This window comes from Miniopterus natalensis, chromosome 12, assembly GCF_054644295.1.
Source record: "Miniopterus natalensis isolate mMinNat1 chromosome 12, mMinNat1.hap1, whole genome shotgun sequence".
Lineage (NCBI taxonomy): Eukaryota > Metazoa > Chordata > Mammalia > Chiroptera > Miniopteridae > Miniopterus > Miniopterus natalensis.
The window spans coordinates 65,659,523-65,677,707 of record NC_142092.1 but is presented as its reverse complement, the minus strand read 5'-3'; the positions used below and the strand labels follow the sequence as shown (position 1 = coordinate 65,677,707).

General features: G+C 43.1%; 3 protein-coding genes across 3 annotated transcripts; all 3 read right to left on the bottom strand.

Annotated features, from left to right (window-relative positions):
• Positions 1-268: 268 nt before the first annotated feature.
• Positions 269-4,031, bottom strand: LOC107535564 (olfactory receptor 1G1-like). Its single transcript, XM_087822564.1, is given in 3 exon segments — positions 269-346; positions 349-1,260; positions 3,948-4,031. Coding segments are annotated over 3 exon segments (1,074 nt in total).
• On the bottom strand, positions 4,028-10,186 carry LOC107535563 (olfactory receptor 1G1-like). Its single transcript, XM_087822563.1, is given in 3 exon segments — positions 4,028-4,435; positions 9,195-9,275; positions 9,278-10,186. Coding segments are annotated over 3 exon segments (1,398 nt in total).
• A 6,409-nt stretch (positions 10,187-16,595) lies between these two features.
• LOC107535562 (olfactory receptor 1J4-like) lies at positions 16,596-17,538 on the bottom strand. Its single transcript, XM_016211068.2, is given in 2 exon segments — positions 16,596-16,637; positions 16,639-17,538. Coding segments are annotated over 2 exon segments (942 nt in total).
• Positions 17,539-18,185: the final 647 nt, after the last annotated feature.

Genomic DNA, 18,185 nt, shown 5'->3' with positions numbered 1-18,185 from the left:
TGATGCTCCTATTGGGTTTCCTCCTAGAAGTTAAGTGTTTGCTGGTGTTTTTAGTGTTCCCAACTCTGGGTAGAATCTGCTTGGGTATGTATACCCACTCATCAAGTCACCCTGTAGGGACTGCTGGTCACTCACTCTCTCCAGGCTGCAGCTCTGTCCTTGGCCCGTTGGTCCAAAGTCAGAATCTTCATTTTCTTGCATCTGCTCATAAGGCTAAGCATCCATCCTGTCTTAACTGAGAGTCTTTCAAATTTATAAATGGTCGAGTTCAGGGAAGAAGGCTCGTTGAAAAGTCTGGGCTCCTACTCTGGGGAAGGGTTTTTATGGGCTGGAACATCTTCCCCAACTCAAGAGTCTCCATAAAGCCCCCTTCATGTCCCTGTTTCTCAGGCTGTAGATAAAGGGGTTCAGCATGGGGGTCACCATTGTGTATACCACAGATGCCACCATTCCAGTGTCTGCTGAGTAGGAGGATGAGGGCTGGAAATACACCAGAAAGAGCGTCCCATAGAAGAGAGTGACCACTGACAGGTGAGAGCCACAGGTAGAGAAGACTTTGTTCTTCTCCCCAGCAGAGGGGACCCTGAGGATGGTGTGGATGATGTGGGCATAAGAGACCAGGACACAGGTGAGAGGGATCACCCCTGAAAGGGCTGCTTCAGTGAACATCATGACCTGAAAGATATGGGTGTCTGAACAGGCCAATTTGAGGAGTGGGAGGAGATCACAGAAGAAGTGTGGGATGGAGTGGGAGGCACAGAAGGAGAGCTGAGACATCAGGAGAGTGAGTGAGAAGGCCAGGAGGTGGGAGCAGAGCCAGGATGCAGTGACCAGCCCCAGGCAGCGCTGGGGACACATGATTGTGATGTAGTGTAGAGGAAGACAGATGGCCACATAGCGGTCATATGCCATCACAGCCAGCAGGAAATCATCCAGCAGGGCCAGTGCCATGAAGCAATACATCTGCAGGAGGCACCCAGCATGGGAGATGGTGTGGTGCTGGGTGTGGATGTTCACCAACACCTTGGGGACAATGGTGCAGGAGAAGCAGGTGTCGATGAAGGACAGGTTGGCCAGGAAGAAGTACATGGGGGTGTGGAGGTGCTGGTCAGAAGCTATGGCCAGGATGATGAGCAGGTTCCCCACCAGGGTGACGAGGTACATGGCCAGGAAGAGCCCAAAGAGGAGCGGCTGCTGCTCTGGGTGTTCAGAGAAGCCCAGGAGCAAGAAGTCAGAGGCACTGGTTCGGTTTCTAATTTCCTTTTAAGGCAGAGAAATTAGAGAAGGATCTTGCTTAAATAAAGATGGGCTCCAAATATCGCAGAGTCCAAGGACTATGATGTTTTCTCTATTCCTTGAAGAGGTCACTGAGATTCACTGGTAGCTGTAACTGCTGGTTTGCATATATGTACAGATATAAGGGCTATGGACTATGACAATGAGGCATCAGGGTGAAAATGTAGTTTGGATTCTAGATTCCTGTAATGTGGCAAGTTTTCCCCATGACTGTCTGAATGAGACTGAAGTGGGATTCACCTAGAAGAATGTAATTCCCTTTTTAAAAAACATTAGAACTTTAGTCCTAATTTCATTATCTTAGTGTGGAGCTCATTTTAGCATCATGCATATACTAGGATGTACTTTGCAAAACGGGGTGCTTAGTATGTGTGTTTGTGTGTATTTAGGGAAATGAAAACAGGACTAGTTTCTTCAGAGAGGAGCCAGTTAGACTTAGGGATCTCTAGGTGGGCTGGGAGATCATTCCAATTAGCCAGTGTGGTTATGAGAACGTTGAACACTGAAAATCACTTTATCATAAGGGCCCATTGCTTTCATTTTACTCCTCAGTCTCACCATCAACATCTTTTGTTTTAATATCGGGGCTTTGGCATTCTGATGTTGGGATGGGAATCCTTTCTCTGTTCCTTATCCTCAGTCTGACCTTGGTTAGTTACTTAACTCTGAACCTCTGTTTCCCAGTTTGTAACCATGTGTAACTACTTCACAGAGTCATCAAAGTTATTATTGCGATAATACATATGGAGGGCACCTTGTGTTACTATCAAGGGGAGTGATATAACTGTCATTGTCAGCAGTAGTTGATGAAATGTGAACTTGGGACACTCGATGTAGTGGAAAAGCATAGGATGACTTGCTTTCCGGTTGTGCTTCTCAATGCCTTTTAAACTTGGGAAATGTTTACTCCTTCTGACTGGGGCTTTTCTTATCTATAAGACAGAGATAATAACCCTACCTGATAGGCTTGTCGAAGAGACCAAATTCTGGAATTAGTTGAAGTTTTTTCGTGTACCATGATGTGCAATCAAGATGAGAAGTCCCAACGTTCCTGTTTGATGGTGTGGAGGAATGAATGTGATGGCCCGTCAGTGGCAACACGGGCTAATATTATGTTTGTTTAGTGTCGTGATTAAAAATATAATATAGCCCGGCCGGGCGTGGCTCAGCGGTTGAGCATCGACCTAGGATCCAGGCGATCGGGGTTCGATTCCCGGTCAGGGCACATGCCTGGGTTGCGGGCTCGATCAATGACTCTCTCATCATTGATGTTTCTATCTCCCTCTCTCCCTCACCTTTCCTCTCTCTGAAATCAATAAAGATATATTAAAATATATATATGTACATATATATATGTAATATACCCTCTGGAGTCTGACATAATTTTCCCACACTTCACTCTTGATGTGATCCTGAGAAAGTCACTTAACCTTTCTTTTGGCTTCAGCTTCTACATCTGTTTAAATGGGATAATAGAGTTTATTGGGTAGAGTGGTTGTGAGGATTAAATTAGATTAAAAAATGATTATATAACATTTAGACCAAAGCTGGCACATAGTAAATGGTCAATAATATGATCTGTGATTGTCATTGCTGTTTTTTAATAAAATGAGGATGCTTTGTTGTTGCGTCCTGTTCACTGCCTGCAGGTTGGGCTTGTAAATTTCGAGATGTCAACACTAACTGTCATCATCACCCTGGCTGGTTTGGCTTAGTGGTTAGAGCATTGGTCCGCAGACTGAAGGGTCCCAGGTTTGATTAAGGCCAGGGGCATATACCTTGGTTGCAGGCTCGATCCCTGTCCCGGGTGGGGGGGCATTCGAGAGGCAACCAATCTATATGTGTCTCTCACATTGATGTCTCTCTCTCTCTCCCTTCTACTCTCTCTCTGAAAAGCAGTGGAAAAAATATCCTTTGGTGAGGATTAAAAATAAATGATTTTTAAAAAGTCATCATCATCAACATCATCATTGTCATCATCATTATCAGCATCACCTTTGAAGGATTATGACTACTCAGAACTGTCAATGGCAAAGCATTTGTTTTGGCATGGGGAAACCAAGTATAAACTTGGATAAATAACTTATTCACAAGAGCCCCCAAATTATTAATCATACAATAGGAATAAGTAAGTCTTTCTTAACTGTTATTTGTTGGCTCAAATTTCAAGAGAGAGAAAGGATGTGAATGAGTTTAATAAACTTTAAGTGGATGTAGAGGAATTAACTACTGGCATTGAGCTGGTGTGTGGCTGAGAGTGATTCTGGGAACCATGCCCGTCTGAGTGGACTGAGATTGAGCTATGCTTCGTTACTGCATAGGTGCTATGTCCTGGTTACAGAGGGGGTTTGCGGAGGGATGGTCTGGGATTCATTCTACACAATTCCTTCAGTCTTAACTGTTGGGGATGTGATGCACACCGGGACTAGACACCCCACATGGTGATCAGAAGAACCCGAAAATGACTGGCAGTTAGGGATGTAGGAAAGAAAAGGGTAAAGAAAAGAGGGAGAAGCTCTATTTTCTGTGTGTGTGTGTGTGTGTGTGTTCTATGGGCTGTGTGCACGCCCGTGTGTTTGCACATGTGAGCCTTAGGTAGCCTCTGCTCGCACGCTCTCTCTCTCTCTTCATCCCTTTGCCTCAGCTCTTACCTGGAGACGCTGGGCAGCATCAGTCTCCAACACTTCCAAAAAGTAGACTGAGTTTGCTATCCTGTTGTCTCCCCGAGAAGTCATGGCTGGAGTCTCAGAGCCCTTCCCTGCCTGTAGGAGTAGCACAGACTGAAGACTCGGGCGCTGAGCGGCGTCTCCGGTACAGGAGCCAGGAGGAGCTGCTGACTTTTCACAGGCAGTGTCTCCCGGGACCCATCCTCAGACCTCCGCGTTGCAGACAAGATGGGGCAACTGTCCAACGCCCCAGCTATCCCCTCCAGACTGCGGCCCCCTGAGTTCCAGCAGGGCCACTGATAATTCCACTCAGAGCCACCAGAGCTGGGATCCGCGCGGACTCCTGGTGTTTCCCTCGGGTGAGGTGCAGCCTGGCTCCCCCCGCTCAGCCTGGGCCCTGAACAGGCCTCATCTCTCACGAAGTCCACACTTCCTGATTTGAGCCGGTCCTCGACGACGAAATACAGTATGTCCTAGAAAATAAGTAAAAAATAAAGATAAAACAGATGGGAGGCCACACCATCACTGCCCTCACATGTCTATGACCCCAGAGCACAGCCATACGAATGATATGTAGACTCTATCTAAGGCCCAAGGGGTGATCTCTGGATTTATTTACTTATTTTCATCGCAAATGTATCTCGCGTACGAAAGAGTGAATAACGTAAATATGCGCTGTTTAAAGAGGAATGAGAAAAGTAATACCCGCTCTCCGACCGCTTGGCTTCAACAATATATGGCGCAACCCTTCAGAAGCCCCGCGGACACGTCTTTTCAATCCTACTCCTTTCCTCCGCCGTTAGAGGAAATCACCACCGTGAATACTGCGTACAACTTTCTTATTTTTGTTGGTGGTTTTGCCACGTCTGCGCTGTCCGGGGTGGTGGTAGGGAGGACGTGACCTCAGGCTGACCCGAGAGCTGCATCCGGGCAATTGAGGCCCCTCACTCCCGCCTCTGGCCTTAGACCGGAAGTTCTCCCCTCGGTTCCCAAGGACCGGAAGTTCTCCCCTCGGTTCCCACGGCGGGCGCCATTTTCAAGGACGCAGCCTTGAGACGCGTGTGTACATACCGCTGAACCCCGTTAAAGCGTCTGCGTGAACTTGAAGGTTCTGGCGGCGGGTGCGAGACCTACTCTTCGTGTGGCGCCAGGACGAGCGGTAAGTCCCCTTGCTTGTTAAGCCTGCCACCCGCCCGTCTGGAGAGGCCTGGCTCCCCTCAGCCTCTCAGCCCGCCGTGTTCCCGGCCTGTTTGCCAGCCGACGTCCGTATGTGTCTCCACTGTATGCGGTAGTCGTCGGGTTGGCCCACTGTGTGTCTTTTGTCTGAATGGAATTATACTGTTTTGTAAGTTGCCCTAAGTTGCTGGTTGCGCTCAGCATTATTCTCTCAGGGTGCATGTAGCCGAAGGGCACTCTTCGTCACTGTTGTCTCATAGAGGTCACAGCCGCTCACGATAAGCTCTTGTTACCCGCTGAATTTCAGCCTGCAGAGCTTTGGGATTTGGGGTTATATGTACGTTGGCGCCGAGACCTCGGCGGTTTCTGGGGGAGCAGTCCGTAATCAGATGCGCAGTGTTTCCACAACGGAATGAGCGAATAGTCACACAAAGTCCAACTGAAGTAGACTACTAATAGCCTCGTGTAAAGTCGGATCATGTTTTCCTGCTGAGTTCACTGTAACCCTTAAAAAATCTCTCTCTTGTCAGAGCTCTGTGATAGAAACGCGGATAGATATTCTGGTGGGATGTGGTAATATTTCGTTGTATTTTTTTAAAAAAATGAAATAGTGAAGTAAAACAAATACAGAAAACTGCACGGAACTCAAATATGCCACCAAAGGAATTACTAGGAACTGATCACCTACGTACCACTTCCCGGCGTCCCTGCAGAAGCTCCATTTTTGTATCCTGCCCATCGTTACTTTTCTCTCCAAGTAAACTAATCCCGATCTTCTTTCTGACATTTTATGTTAGCGTTGACTGTTTTTGAACTTTGCGTAAATGCACTCATACGTTATGTATTATTTTGTATCCTCTTTTTTTTTCACTATTTTATTTTAGGGAGATTCATCTGGAGAGCTGTACCTAGTGGTAGTTTGTTCACTTCCATTGCTGTGAGTTGCTCCGTTGTATGACAGCACCCTATATTACTACTCATGCAGTCTGTTAAGGAAATAGTTGGCTGCTTGGCTATTAGGATTAATGTTATGATGATCATTCTTGTATATATTTCTTGGTACACAAGTGCATTCTTTTCAGTTTTGTACATACTTAGTTGCTGGGTTCTAGGATGTCCATATCTAAAATTTTAGTATATAATGTCAAACTGACTTCCAAAGAGACTACCAAATTGCATGTTTACCAGCAATATGTGAGGTTGCTGGTTTCACCACATCCTTGGTAATACTTCGTGGTGTCAACCTTTTTCATTGTAGGCATTTTGGTGTGTGTGTATTGGGGGGCATCTCCTGAGGGTTTGAGTTTATTTTCAGTGATTAATAGAGTACCTTTTAGCCCCGCCGGCGTGACTCAGTGGTTGAGCGTCGACCTAGGAACCAGGAAGTCACGGTTTGATTGCTGGTCAGGGCACATGCCCAGATTTTGGGCTCTATTGCCAGTAGGGGGCGTGCAGGAGGCAGCTGATCAATGATTCTCCCTTATTGATGTTTCTCTCTCTCTCCCCTTCTCCCTTCCTCTCTCTGAAATCAATTAAAGAAAAAAAAAGTACCTTTTAAATATTTCTTCTTTTTATTTCCTAATTTTGAAACTGCTTGTTTAAATGTTTGTTCATTTTTTCCATTTAGTTATCTGTCATATTCTAATTTATATATAGAACTATTTAAATGTTCTAGATACTAGTCTTTTGTTATTTATATATTACAAATATTTTCTCTGTCTTTGTGGTTTGTCTTTTCACTCCTTTTTACAGTGCTATTTGCTAAGTAAATAACACATGCAGAAAACTGCACAAAACACACATATACTACCCAAGAAATTATTACAAATGTTTTATTTTAATTAATTGAATTCATCATTTTCCTTTTTTCTTGTTGCTTTATTTGTGTCTGATTTAAGAAATCCTTTATTCCCTGAGTTCAGGAAGATATTTTCCAGCATTATCTTCTAAAAACCTTATAATTTTGCTTTTTATAATTGATCTGGAATTGATTATTGTGTATGTTGTGAAGTGGGGGTGTCTATTTTTAATTTGCTTTTTACAAGAAGACAGCTTATTATTAATTTGGTTCATCTATAGACTCTTTTGAATCACAGTTGTATGAAAATATCATCTGTGAATAAAATGCAGCTTTGTTTCTTCCTCTAGAGAATTTAAATCTTTTATTTATTTTTCTCACCCTACTGCACTGGAGGTGAGCTCAAGTACAATGTTAAATAGTTGTGGGGTAGCTGGTATTTTGTTTTGTTCCTCACTTGGAGAGGAAAGATTTCATTCTTATGAACCTTTATATCAGCAATAATGCTTTTTGCTTTAAAATCTATTTGTTTGATAATAATAGAGCTATGCCAATACTTTTATGGTATATACTTTTTCAATTCTTTATTTCCAAACTTCTTGTATTTTTATATTTATTGAGCAAAAATTTCATTGAAGAAATAGTTATTGAAGCATACAGAAAGTGTACAAACCATACATGTATAGTGCAATGAATTTTCCCAGAATGAGCACACTCATATCACCAGCACTCAGATCATGAAAGAGCATGATCAGCACCCCAGAATGCTTCTTTAAGTCCCTCTTCAAAGGCAGTCAGCATTTATACTTGTTAATAATGGTATAACACAAAGCAGAGAGGAATCACTTATAGAAAGTGAGGATGTGTTAGAGAAAACCACTTTAACTATATGATTTCCTCCTAAAATAATATATGATTACATTAAAAATATTATATTCTATAAGAATAACAAATTGGCTATTTGCAGAAATTCTGCAAAGGGAAGGATTTTAAAATTATAACTTCAACAAAGGAGGTAAAGAGGAAAATGTCTTAATTTGATAATAAACAAAATAAAAACTTTTTTACATAAAAAAAATCACAAAGTTAAGATAAAGAACTGGTTTCTGGTCAAGATGGCACAGTAGGTAAATGCGGTACTTGAATCCTCCCACAACCACATCAAAATTACAACTAAACTACAGAACAACCATCATTCAGGATTGCCTGAAATCTAGCTGAATGGAAGTTCTACAGCTAAGGGTTTAAAGAAGAAGCCACATCAAGACTGGTAGGAGGGGTAAAGAAGAGGAACGGACTTGTCCCACACCCATGTATGGGAGATAAAAGTCAGGAGGGATATCTCCGCTGCAGAGGTCCGCCATGAGGAATGAAGAGTCCCAGCCCTACACTAGGCCTCCCAGCCCAGGGTTCCAGGACTGGGAAGATAAGTCCTCATGACTCTGGGCTGTAAAATCCAGCAGTTGAGCTTCGACCTAGGATCCAGGCAATCGGGGTTCGATTCCCAGTCAGGGCACATGCCCGGGTTGCGGGCTTGATCAATGACTCTCTCATCGTTGATGTTTTTCTCCCTCTCCCTCTCCCTCTCCCTCTCCCTCTCCCTCTCCCTCTCCCTCTCCCTCTCCCTCTCCCTCTCCCTCTCCCTCTCCCTCCCCCTCCCCCTCCCCCTCCCCCTCCCCCTCCCCCTCCCCCTCCCCCTCCCCCTCCCCCCTCCCACTCCCCTCCCCCTCTCCCTTCCTCTCTCTGAAATCAATAAAGATACATTTAAAACACAAAACAAAACAAAACAAAAAAACTCAGAGGGAATTGAGGCTGAGGATAGACGTAGGGCTGCTGGATTCCCAGGCAGTTCCTCTTAAAGGGCCTACTAATGGACTTATTTACTCGGACTCAATCCCTCTGAGCTCCAGTGCTGGGATAGTAGCTCAAACGATATCAGGGACATGTGGGAAGAAACTGAATTGTTTGGCATCAGGGCAAGAGCTGGAGGGGCAGCTTTCCCCCAGACAAAAGTGCTGGCAGAGGCCTTTGTTTCTTTTCTGAGCCATCCCCACACAGAGCCAGCAGGCAAAGAGCCATATGTGAGTCTTCATCAACCTGGCTCACACTGTTTGCCTAGCCCTGATGATTCCCTGAGACCCTGCCTCACCCAGTTTGTATGCCCACTCAAACTGTTTCTAGTGGCTTTTCCCAATGAATGGCCTGTCTTGGCTTATGCTTCAGACTTTCCTAAAATTCCTCAAACAAGCAGCATTCGCCTTTGGTGTGCTCCCTGAGGGCCTGAGTTTCCAGTCTGGGGAAGGACTCTTTGCTGAGTAGAGTATTTTCCCCAGCCCAAGAGTCTCCACAAAGCCCCCTTCATGTCCCTGTTCCTCAGGCTGTAGATAAAGGGGTTCAGCATGGGGGTCACCATTGTGTATACCACAGATGCCACCATTCCAGTGTCTGCTGAGTAGGAGGATGAGGGCTGGAAATACACCAGAAAGAGCGTCCCATAGAAGAGAGTGACCACTGACAGGTGAGAGCCACAGGTAGAGAAGACTTTGTGCTTCCCCCCAGCAGAGGGGACCCTGAGGATGGTGTGGATGATGTGGGCATAAGAGACCAGGACACAGGTGAGAGGGATCACCCCTGAAAGGGCTGCTTCAGTGAACATCATGACCTGAAAGATATGGGTGTCTGAACAGGCCAATTTGAGGAGTGGGAGGAGATCACAGAAGAAGTGTGGGATGGAGTGGGAGGCACAGAAGGAGAGCTGAGACATCAGGAGAGTGAGTGAGAAGGCCAGGAGGTGGGAGCAGAGCCAGGATGCAGTGACCAGCCCCAGGCAGCGCTGGGGACACATGATTGTGATGTAGTGTAGAGGAAGACAGATGGCCACGTAGCGGTCATATGCCATCACAGCCAGCAGGAAGCCATCCAGCAGGGCCAGTGCCATGAAGCAGTACATCTGCAGGAGGCACCCAGAATGGGAGATGGTGTGGTGCTGGGTGTGGATGTTCACCAACACCTTGGGGACAATGGTGCAGGAGAAGCAGGTGTCGATGAAGGACAGGTTGGCCAGGAAGAAGTACATGGGGGTGTGGAGGTGCTGGTCAGAAGCTATGGCCAGGATGATGAGCAGGTTCCCCACCAGGGTGACGAGGTACATGGCCAGGAAGAGCCCAAAGAGGAGGGGCTGCTGCTCTGGGTGTTCAGAGAAGCCCAGGAGCAGGAAGTCAGAGGCACTGGTTTGGTTTCTAATTCTCATTTAAAGTGAAACATTTGGAGGAAAATCTTGCTTAAATATACGTAGATTCCAAAAAGTTATATAAATCAAAGCCTTTCATTTGTTTTCTGCATTCTTTTCAGACGTCACAGAGATGCGCTGGTGTCTCTTGGCAGCAGTCATGCAAACATGTACAGAGGTGAGGCCTATGGACAATAATAGTGGGAGGTCTTGTTGGGTGTGACCTTTATATTTTAGTTGTTTAGCACGTTGTCCTGTAGACCTGGATGCGGTTGAACTGGAGATTAGATGGGAAGAAACTTCCTAGTCAGTCTATCTCCCTCCCCCATTTCTAATAGATAAGCTGTCAATTTCATAGGCTTATAAAATTTGAATGAGATATCTGAGGATATATATTTATTAGAAAATTATTAAGCACAGTTCCCTCCCTCCTTTTCTCTCTCTCTCTTTCTCTCTCTTGTGTGTGTGTGTATGTAAGGTTAGAAAGGAATAACTAATTGCATAGATAGGTCATAGCTGAGACTCAGGTATTCTGAGTATGATGGGAGTATCTTCTCTCTTTTTCTTTTGAAGACCCATGAAATGAACTAATGCTGATAAAATTACTTTATAAACTCAAAGGCATTTTGCAAATGAAAGTTCCCATCATCATCATCATCAGTCCTTTGGAGTGTTAGCTTTGGTGTCCTGTAGAATAGATAGAAACCCTTTCTGGCTGTGTTATCCTCAGCAACTTAAGTATTCTCGTATCCTCTCTGAGCTTCAGTTTCCTAGTCTATAAATTATGTGCGTACTTTGTATACTTATTGTAGATAATCAAGGAGATGACATATTTAAAGCACTAGCACAGAGCAGACCTTCAATAAATTGTGATAACTTATTAATATTGATAGTAGTAGTAGATAAAATGGAACTTGGGCTTCCTGAGGCAATAGACACTTAGAGAACGTGCCTCCCACCTCTAAACCCTCATTGCTTTTTATATTTTGAGTAAATTATTTCCTCTGTACCTAATTTTCTTCATTTGTAAGATGTGGACATAAAGCTACCATACAGGACTGATGAAAGCATCAAAATGTTGGAATCAGTTAAAGGTTTTTTTCAGGATCTATGATATAAACCCAAAAAGAGAGGTTTTATCTTGTGCATTTGGTGGTGTGGAAGGTTGAACATACAGGCAATATGAGCCTGTGCTAATGTCATGCTCTTTGATGTGGTGATAGAACTCCCTCCCTCTAGGTCTGACAAATCCTCATTTGGCCACCAGTCCTCCTGTGTGCTGTAACATTGAACAAGTTTGCTCAGTGTTTCTGGCCTCAGTTTCTGCATCTGCTTGAAGGTGATAACAACAATACCTAATTCGTAACGTTGTTGCAAGGATTAAGTTAGATTAAGTATCCCACAGACTAGAACAGTGACTGGCTTATATCAAAAGCTTTTCCTGCTATTACTGTTTTCCTTGATGGCATTAACAAAAGGAGGGTACTTTCTGGAGTGACCAACTAGTCCTCTGTTTGCCCAGGACTTTCTTGCTTTTAAAACTGAACATCCCTTAGCCCTGGGTAAACTGGACTCTTTCTTGGTGACCATCTGTGGGAAATTGGGCTTTGAAAATCGTGAAGTTTCATATATAGAGTTGCAAGTGTCATTGTCATCAGTATCATCATTATGATCCTTGGGTGGATCCTTGGTACACAGACCTAGTGGTACCAAGATAAAGCATCCACTTTGATATGTGCAGACACAGGTGTGAGCCCTAGCTGTGTCATCTTGATCAAATCATTTAGCTTCTCAGAATCTCAGTTGGAAAGTGAGCTTGAATAAATCTACCTTAAATAATTCTGAGACTCAAGTTAAAAACTTGGAATAGGGCTTGCTGAACTATCGATTTCTGTGGAGATTATGACTTTTCTTGGGTGGTGGTATAGAATAATTCTGAAAGCCACTCATGATTAGGTGGGCTGAGAGTGAATTATCCATGCATAGCACAGGGGTCCTGAGCACTGTTGTTACAGTTTTAATGTATTGGCCATTGTCCGGGGCTTAGGGATGGTGGATCAACACTGACTTCAGGCTGGACTCTCAGGGAGTTCATGAATATTAATTAAGGCCTTCCTCATGGTGGTTAAGAGAGCCAGGTTGTATTTGACTGAGAGTGAAGAAGGGGCAGGAAAGGAGGAAGAAATCAGAAAGGAGATGTTTTTGTGTGTGTGTGTGTGTGTGTGTGAGAGAGAGAGAGAGAGAGAGTGAGAGAGCAAGAGCAGTATAGAGATCAGTATCTCCTGTGTCTACTCCTTTCAGGTCTTACCTGGAAATTCTGACCGTCCTCAGATCCCATCGCCATCACCATCACCAGGTGTTGGTTCTGCCTCCTCTCTTTGGTTTTCCTTTCCTACTTCTCTGCAAGACCACTTGCTGGAACCTCAGTTTCCTTCCTTCCCTGTAACAGCAGCTCAGACTGAAGGCTCTGGCTGGAGAAACCTGTGCTCAGGCACAGGAGCCAGGAAGAGCTGTGGACTTTTCAGAGGCAGTGTCTCCTGGGACCCAATCCCAGACCTCTTAGTTAGAGACAAGATGGGGCAAATGTCCAACTCCCAGCTGTCCCCTCTGGGCCCTGGATTCCTGAGTCCCAGCAGTGTGAGGAATATCTGTGTTTCAGGCCTGGAAATCCTGAGAGCACTGTCCTTGGTACCCTCTCCTGGGCACGGGTGTGGAAGGGCTCCATCTCTACCCCCCATCCTAACCTGCTATGGAGTCTACACTCTCTAAATCAGATTCCAGTCCTCATAAAGAAAACCCGTGTATGGTATCAGATGGGTATGAGATTTATTGGGATAATCATTTAATCCATTATGTAATGTCGAGTCACTGGGTTGTGCACCTGAAACTAATATAATATTATATGCTGACTGTAATTGAAAAAAAATTATTTCAAGTAAAAAAAAAAATCAGAAAATTGAAAAAAAAAAAGGGAAAACCTGTCATAGTAGTTAGACAGTCACATACTTTACATAGTGTTCCCCTCAGTATTTCCAGTCTAATGAATATGCTGTAAACCTGAAACCAATAAAAAAATAATATTGAAAGTAAACTGTAATTGCAAAAATAAGAAAATCTATTATTTCCCATTAAAGAAATAGTAATAAATGAATTGAACAGATTTCATGTAAGGTGGGCCACACAATCATTGTCTTCAAATTCCTACAGTCCTGTATGTAGAAAAAGTGAACAAACTTGTTTCCTGTGACTTGACAGGGTAGAGATATGGCTCATCTATAAAAATCTGCTGAAGTCATAGGGACTTCTCTATAAAAATTTATTGGTGATTTAAAAAAATGTTTATTGATTTTCAGAGAGAGAGAAAGGGAGAGAGAGATAGAAACATTGTTCAGCTGCCTCCTGCATGCCTGCTACTAGGGATCAAGCCCGAAACCCGGGCATGTGCCCCAACAGGAGATCAAACCAGTGACTTCTTGGTGCACAGGTCGACACTCAACCACTGAGCCACACTGGCCAGACTATTGGTGATTTTTATATAAAATTATTGCAAATGTGATGGCCAGATGGTGTTTCTTCTAATTCTGTTATTTCTAGTATGTTTATTAGGTGTATTCTCCTATAGGAAGGGACTTACTGCTATTTCCCATTCATTATTTGTTTGTTTATTTATATAATTATGGACTCATGGACTCTTATTCTCTGTTATAGTCAATTACCGTTATTCATTTTGTAGCTTTGGGTGTGTTTATTGGTTACAAGGATTCTAAATGATCTCAGAGAAGCCAACTGGGAAATATGTATAAAAGAAACACAAGAAAGAAAAACTAGCAACTAAGAAATTAAAGGAATGTTTACCCACAGGAGGTGATCAGGAGTGGGACAGGAAGAATAGGGGATGGGAACAGTATAGATGTTGATATGTAACATACAAATTGCAATCTGTTTATACATTTTAAAACCCATGAGTTCAAATTGATATCTCCAGTTCTAGTTTGACATCACAGAGCTCTTTCCAGCCTATTCTTTCTGATGTCCATAGCTCCTTTCCCGAGATTGAGGAGTCACTCCCTTTTCCTGAGTGTTCACATATTTGCTGAATCTTTGGATACATGGTGCGTTGTTTCAGAATCTTGAACTCACACCACTGTCAATGACACACTAACTACAGCTTAACACTTTGTTTCCCATTGTGTGTTTTTTTTACTTTTTTTTTTAAAAAAAATATCTTTATTGATTTCATAGAGAGGAAAGGAGAGGGATAGAGAGATAGAAACATCCATGATGAGAGAGTCATGGATTGGCCGTCTCCTGCACGCCCCTGACTGGGGATCCAGCCCGCCACCCGGGCTGTGCCCTGACCAGGAATCGAACCCCAATTGCCTGGATCCTGGGTCCAAGCTCATCCGCTGAGCCACACCCGGCCGGGCTCCCGTTGTTTTTTTAAATTGTGAGAGATTTAGACATAATTCTGGGTTCAAGAATTACTTAGTTTACTTGTTGTATTTTCCCCTTTGGTCTAATTATGGTGCTAATTTGAAAAAAAGTTCGGTTGATTGGATTTGTTTTCTTCTATTTTGACTTATTTAATCACCTCTTTTATTTATGTTTTAGTGGCAAAAGACAGCATAATCTGAACTACACAAATAATTCTACTCATCTCCCTCTCTCTTCTGTCTCATCTTCTTTATGTAAACAGTTGTATTAGTTTCTGATTTATTCTGTGTTTCTTTTTGCTCAAATGGGCAGACATATGTATATTTTATTTACCTTTCATTTTTGTTGTTGTTAATCCTCACCCAAGGATATTTTTCCCAGTGATTTTTAGAGAGAGTGGAAGAGAGTGGGGGGAGAGAGAAAGAGGTTGAGAGAGAGAGAGAGAGAGAAACATTGATTGGCTACTGAGCCTCGATCTGGGCTGGGGATCGAACCTGCAACCCTTTGATCGGCAGGCCTATGCTGTAATCACTGAGCCACTCTGTCCAGGGCTACCCTTCAATTTTACATAGGAAGTAGCATGGTATAAATGCATTTTGACACATTGATTTTTCCCCACTTAACAATATATCTGGATATTTCTCCATATTGACTCAGAAATATCCTCCTTATTTTTACATAGTTGCAAAATACTCAATAACATTGATGTTTTGTAGTGTTTTCTTTAGTGTTCCTTGAATGAGATATTGTTGATGAGTGTCCTAAATGCCACTAACATTGTATACCTCAAATGGCGAAAATGGTAAATTTCATGTTTTGTATGCTACACTACAATTAAAAATTAAAGCAAAAGTAAGATGTAATATCTACCTACAGCATACAAAAGATATAGAATAATTATAATGTATGATAAATAATTTAATAGAAAGGGAATGGAATAACAGAATCAATATTTAATTAACCAAAAGGGAGGAAGACAAAAGAGAATAAATGTGAAACAAATGTGTCAAATAAATACCATAGTAACTGGAAAATATAAATTTAAATATATTATGATTACACTAGATGTAAATAGATAAAATTCTCCAGAAGTATAGTAATTGTTGCTCTACATAGAAAGAGCAAAATCCGCCATTACACTGTTAACAACTGATACCTCAAAGATATAAGGGCAAAAGAAAATTTAAAGTGATGGAAAAGAAATACCATGGAAACACTATCCACAAGAAAGCTGCATCTTGACTACCTATACTGTACTAGTATTAATATCTCCATCTATATCTGTTTGCATATCTATACCTATACATATAGCTATAAAATATCTATACTAAAATCAGAAGTAGAATAGGTAGGACACATTTCTAGAAATATTTTAAAATTATAAATGCAGTGTTATGCCATTACATACATTTTTAAGAACTCTCTTTTTCTAACATCCTCGCTCTGTAGCACATGCCAATTTTCCTAGTGTAATTATTCTTATTATGGCTGATTGCAGTCTGCCAGCATGTCATCAGTTGTGAGTTGGGAAGTTGTGCACAATCATCATGAATCCAAGTAGAGATAGCATAAAAGAATCAGTGGGAAAAAAAAAAGAAAGTTCACCAGAAGCAGATCATGATGCTAAAAAGTGATTCTTCTGTAACATATAATAAAAAAATACATAAGGAAAAAATGACATATCTCGAAAGAGAAAGAGACAAATCCACAATTATAATAGTGCAACATGTTTTGCATAAAATTTTGCATATATTGCCTAAGAGATGGAGAACAAGCAAAAAATATCAATTAGGAATAAAAATTATTAACAATTCAATTGTATACCTCAAATGGTAAATTTCATGTTTTGTATAAAGTGCACATGACCTAGAGCACATGTAACAACACTCATATATGACAACAGAACGCATATTCTGTGAAAGTTAAATGGAGTTGCCGACCGTACTTTAACTTTAGGAGAATTATCTCACCGTGCTCCTGACTGCAACAACAGGATTTAGTGGTTGCCGCTTAAAGAACTTAACCCTATGGACACACAGTTCTAGGGCCTGTTTCATATCTCTGTTCCTCAGGCTGTAGATGAAGGGGTTCAGCATGGGGGTGACTACTGCATACATGACCGAAGCAGTTGTGTCCTTGGAATCCCAGGAAGAGGAGAGAAAGTAAACACCTGCAGCTGTCCCGTAGTATAAAGACACCACAAAGAGGTGGGAGCCACAGGTAGAAAAGGCTTTAAAGAGTCTCTTATTGGAGGGGACCCTCAGGATGATGGCCCCTATGCGGATATATGAGCCCAAAACAATGCCCAAAGGCAGGAAGAAAATCACTCCTCCCTCAGTGAAGATGAGCAGCTTATTAACGGAGATGTCAGAGCAGCTCAGCTTCAAGAGCGCAGCAAGGTCACAGAAGAAGTGGGTGATGGTATTGTCAGCACAGAAGGACAGTTGGATCAGGAGGAGGGTGTGCAACACATCATGAACACAGGAGAGAATCCAGGAGCCAGCCACCATCAGCACACATAGCCCCTTCCTCATGATGGTGGTGTAGTGCAGAGGGTGACAGATGGCCACATACCTGTCATATGCCATCACTGCCAGAAGGTAATTGTCAAGACCAATAAATAGTATGAAAAAATACAGCTGAGTAATGCATCCCACATAGGAGATGGATTGTTGCTGAGTCTGCATGTTTCTGAGCATCTTAGGGACAGTGACAGAGGAGAGAGAAATGTCAGAGAAGGCCAGGTGGCTGAGGAAGAAGTACATGGGCGTGTGCAGGTGAGAGTCCAGCCTGATGAGCAGGATGATGAGCAGGTTTCCCAGCACCGTGGTCAGGTACATGCCCAGGAACAGGGTGAAGAACACGTCCTGCTGCCCTGGCTGGATGGGGAGCCCCAGGAGGAGGAACTCGGACACGCTGCTCTGGTTCTCAGGCCTCATGCTGCTCTTCTGTATGCGAGGGATAAAGAAGGTTTGGAGGTCTCAGGAACCTAGAAAGGATGACCAGGACCATCACATCGCACACTGTAATTATCTGGGAAAACCATGAATACTTAACTACTCTCCTATTAATTCCTCATACCTGTAGACTTACACATCTTCATTCCATCCCCGTCTGGCTTCAGGAATCATCACACCCCTAAAGCAGCCAACAGGACATCTTCACACAAAAGCAAGAGGGGCTTTGCTGTTTCATTCACCATGATTTATTGAACATGGAGTCTGTGTTGGGACCTCTACTAAGGACTGAGATGCAGCAGTGAACAGGAAAAGCAAGGTTCCCACTTCTACTAGTTTACATCTTGATGAGCCTGGAGGAGTAATTTCTACACCAGGCCAAAGCCAAACCATAATAATTCCCTGTGGCAGAAATAGAAGATGAGCCCTGAAAACTGGTCTCTGTTCTTTCTGCCCGAAAGTGAGACTCCAGTGTTGAGTTGGCGTTGTTGGAGCATCGTCATGTTCCTCCTGTAAACCTACCAGGTCCCATTGCTCTAAACTCAGGGACACTAGAAATGGCTGGCCACTTAAAGCCACTTGATGCCAGAATACCTCCTAAATAGTATAGTCCACAAACTATCTTTCAC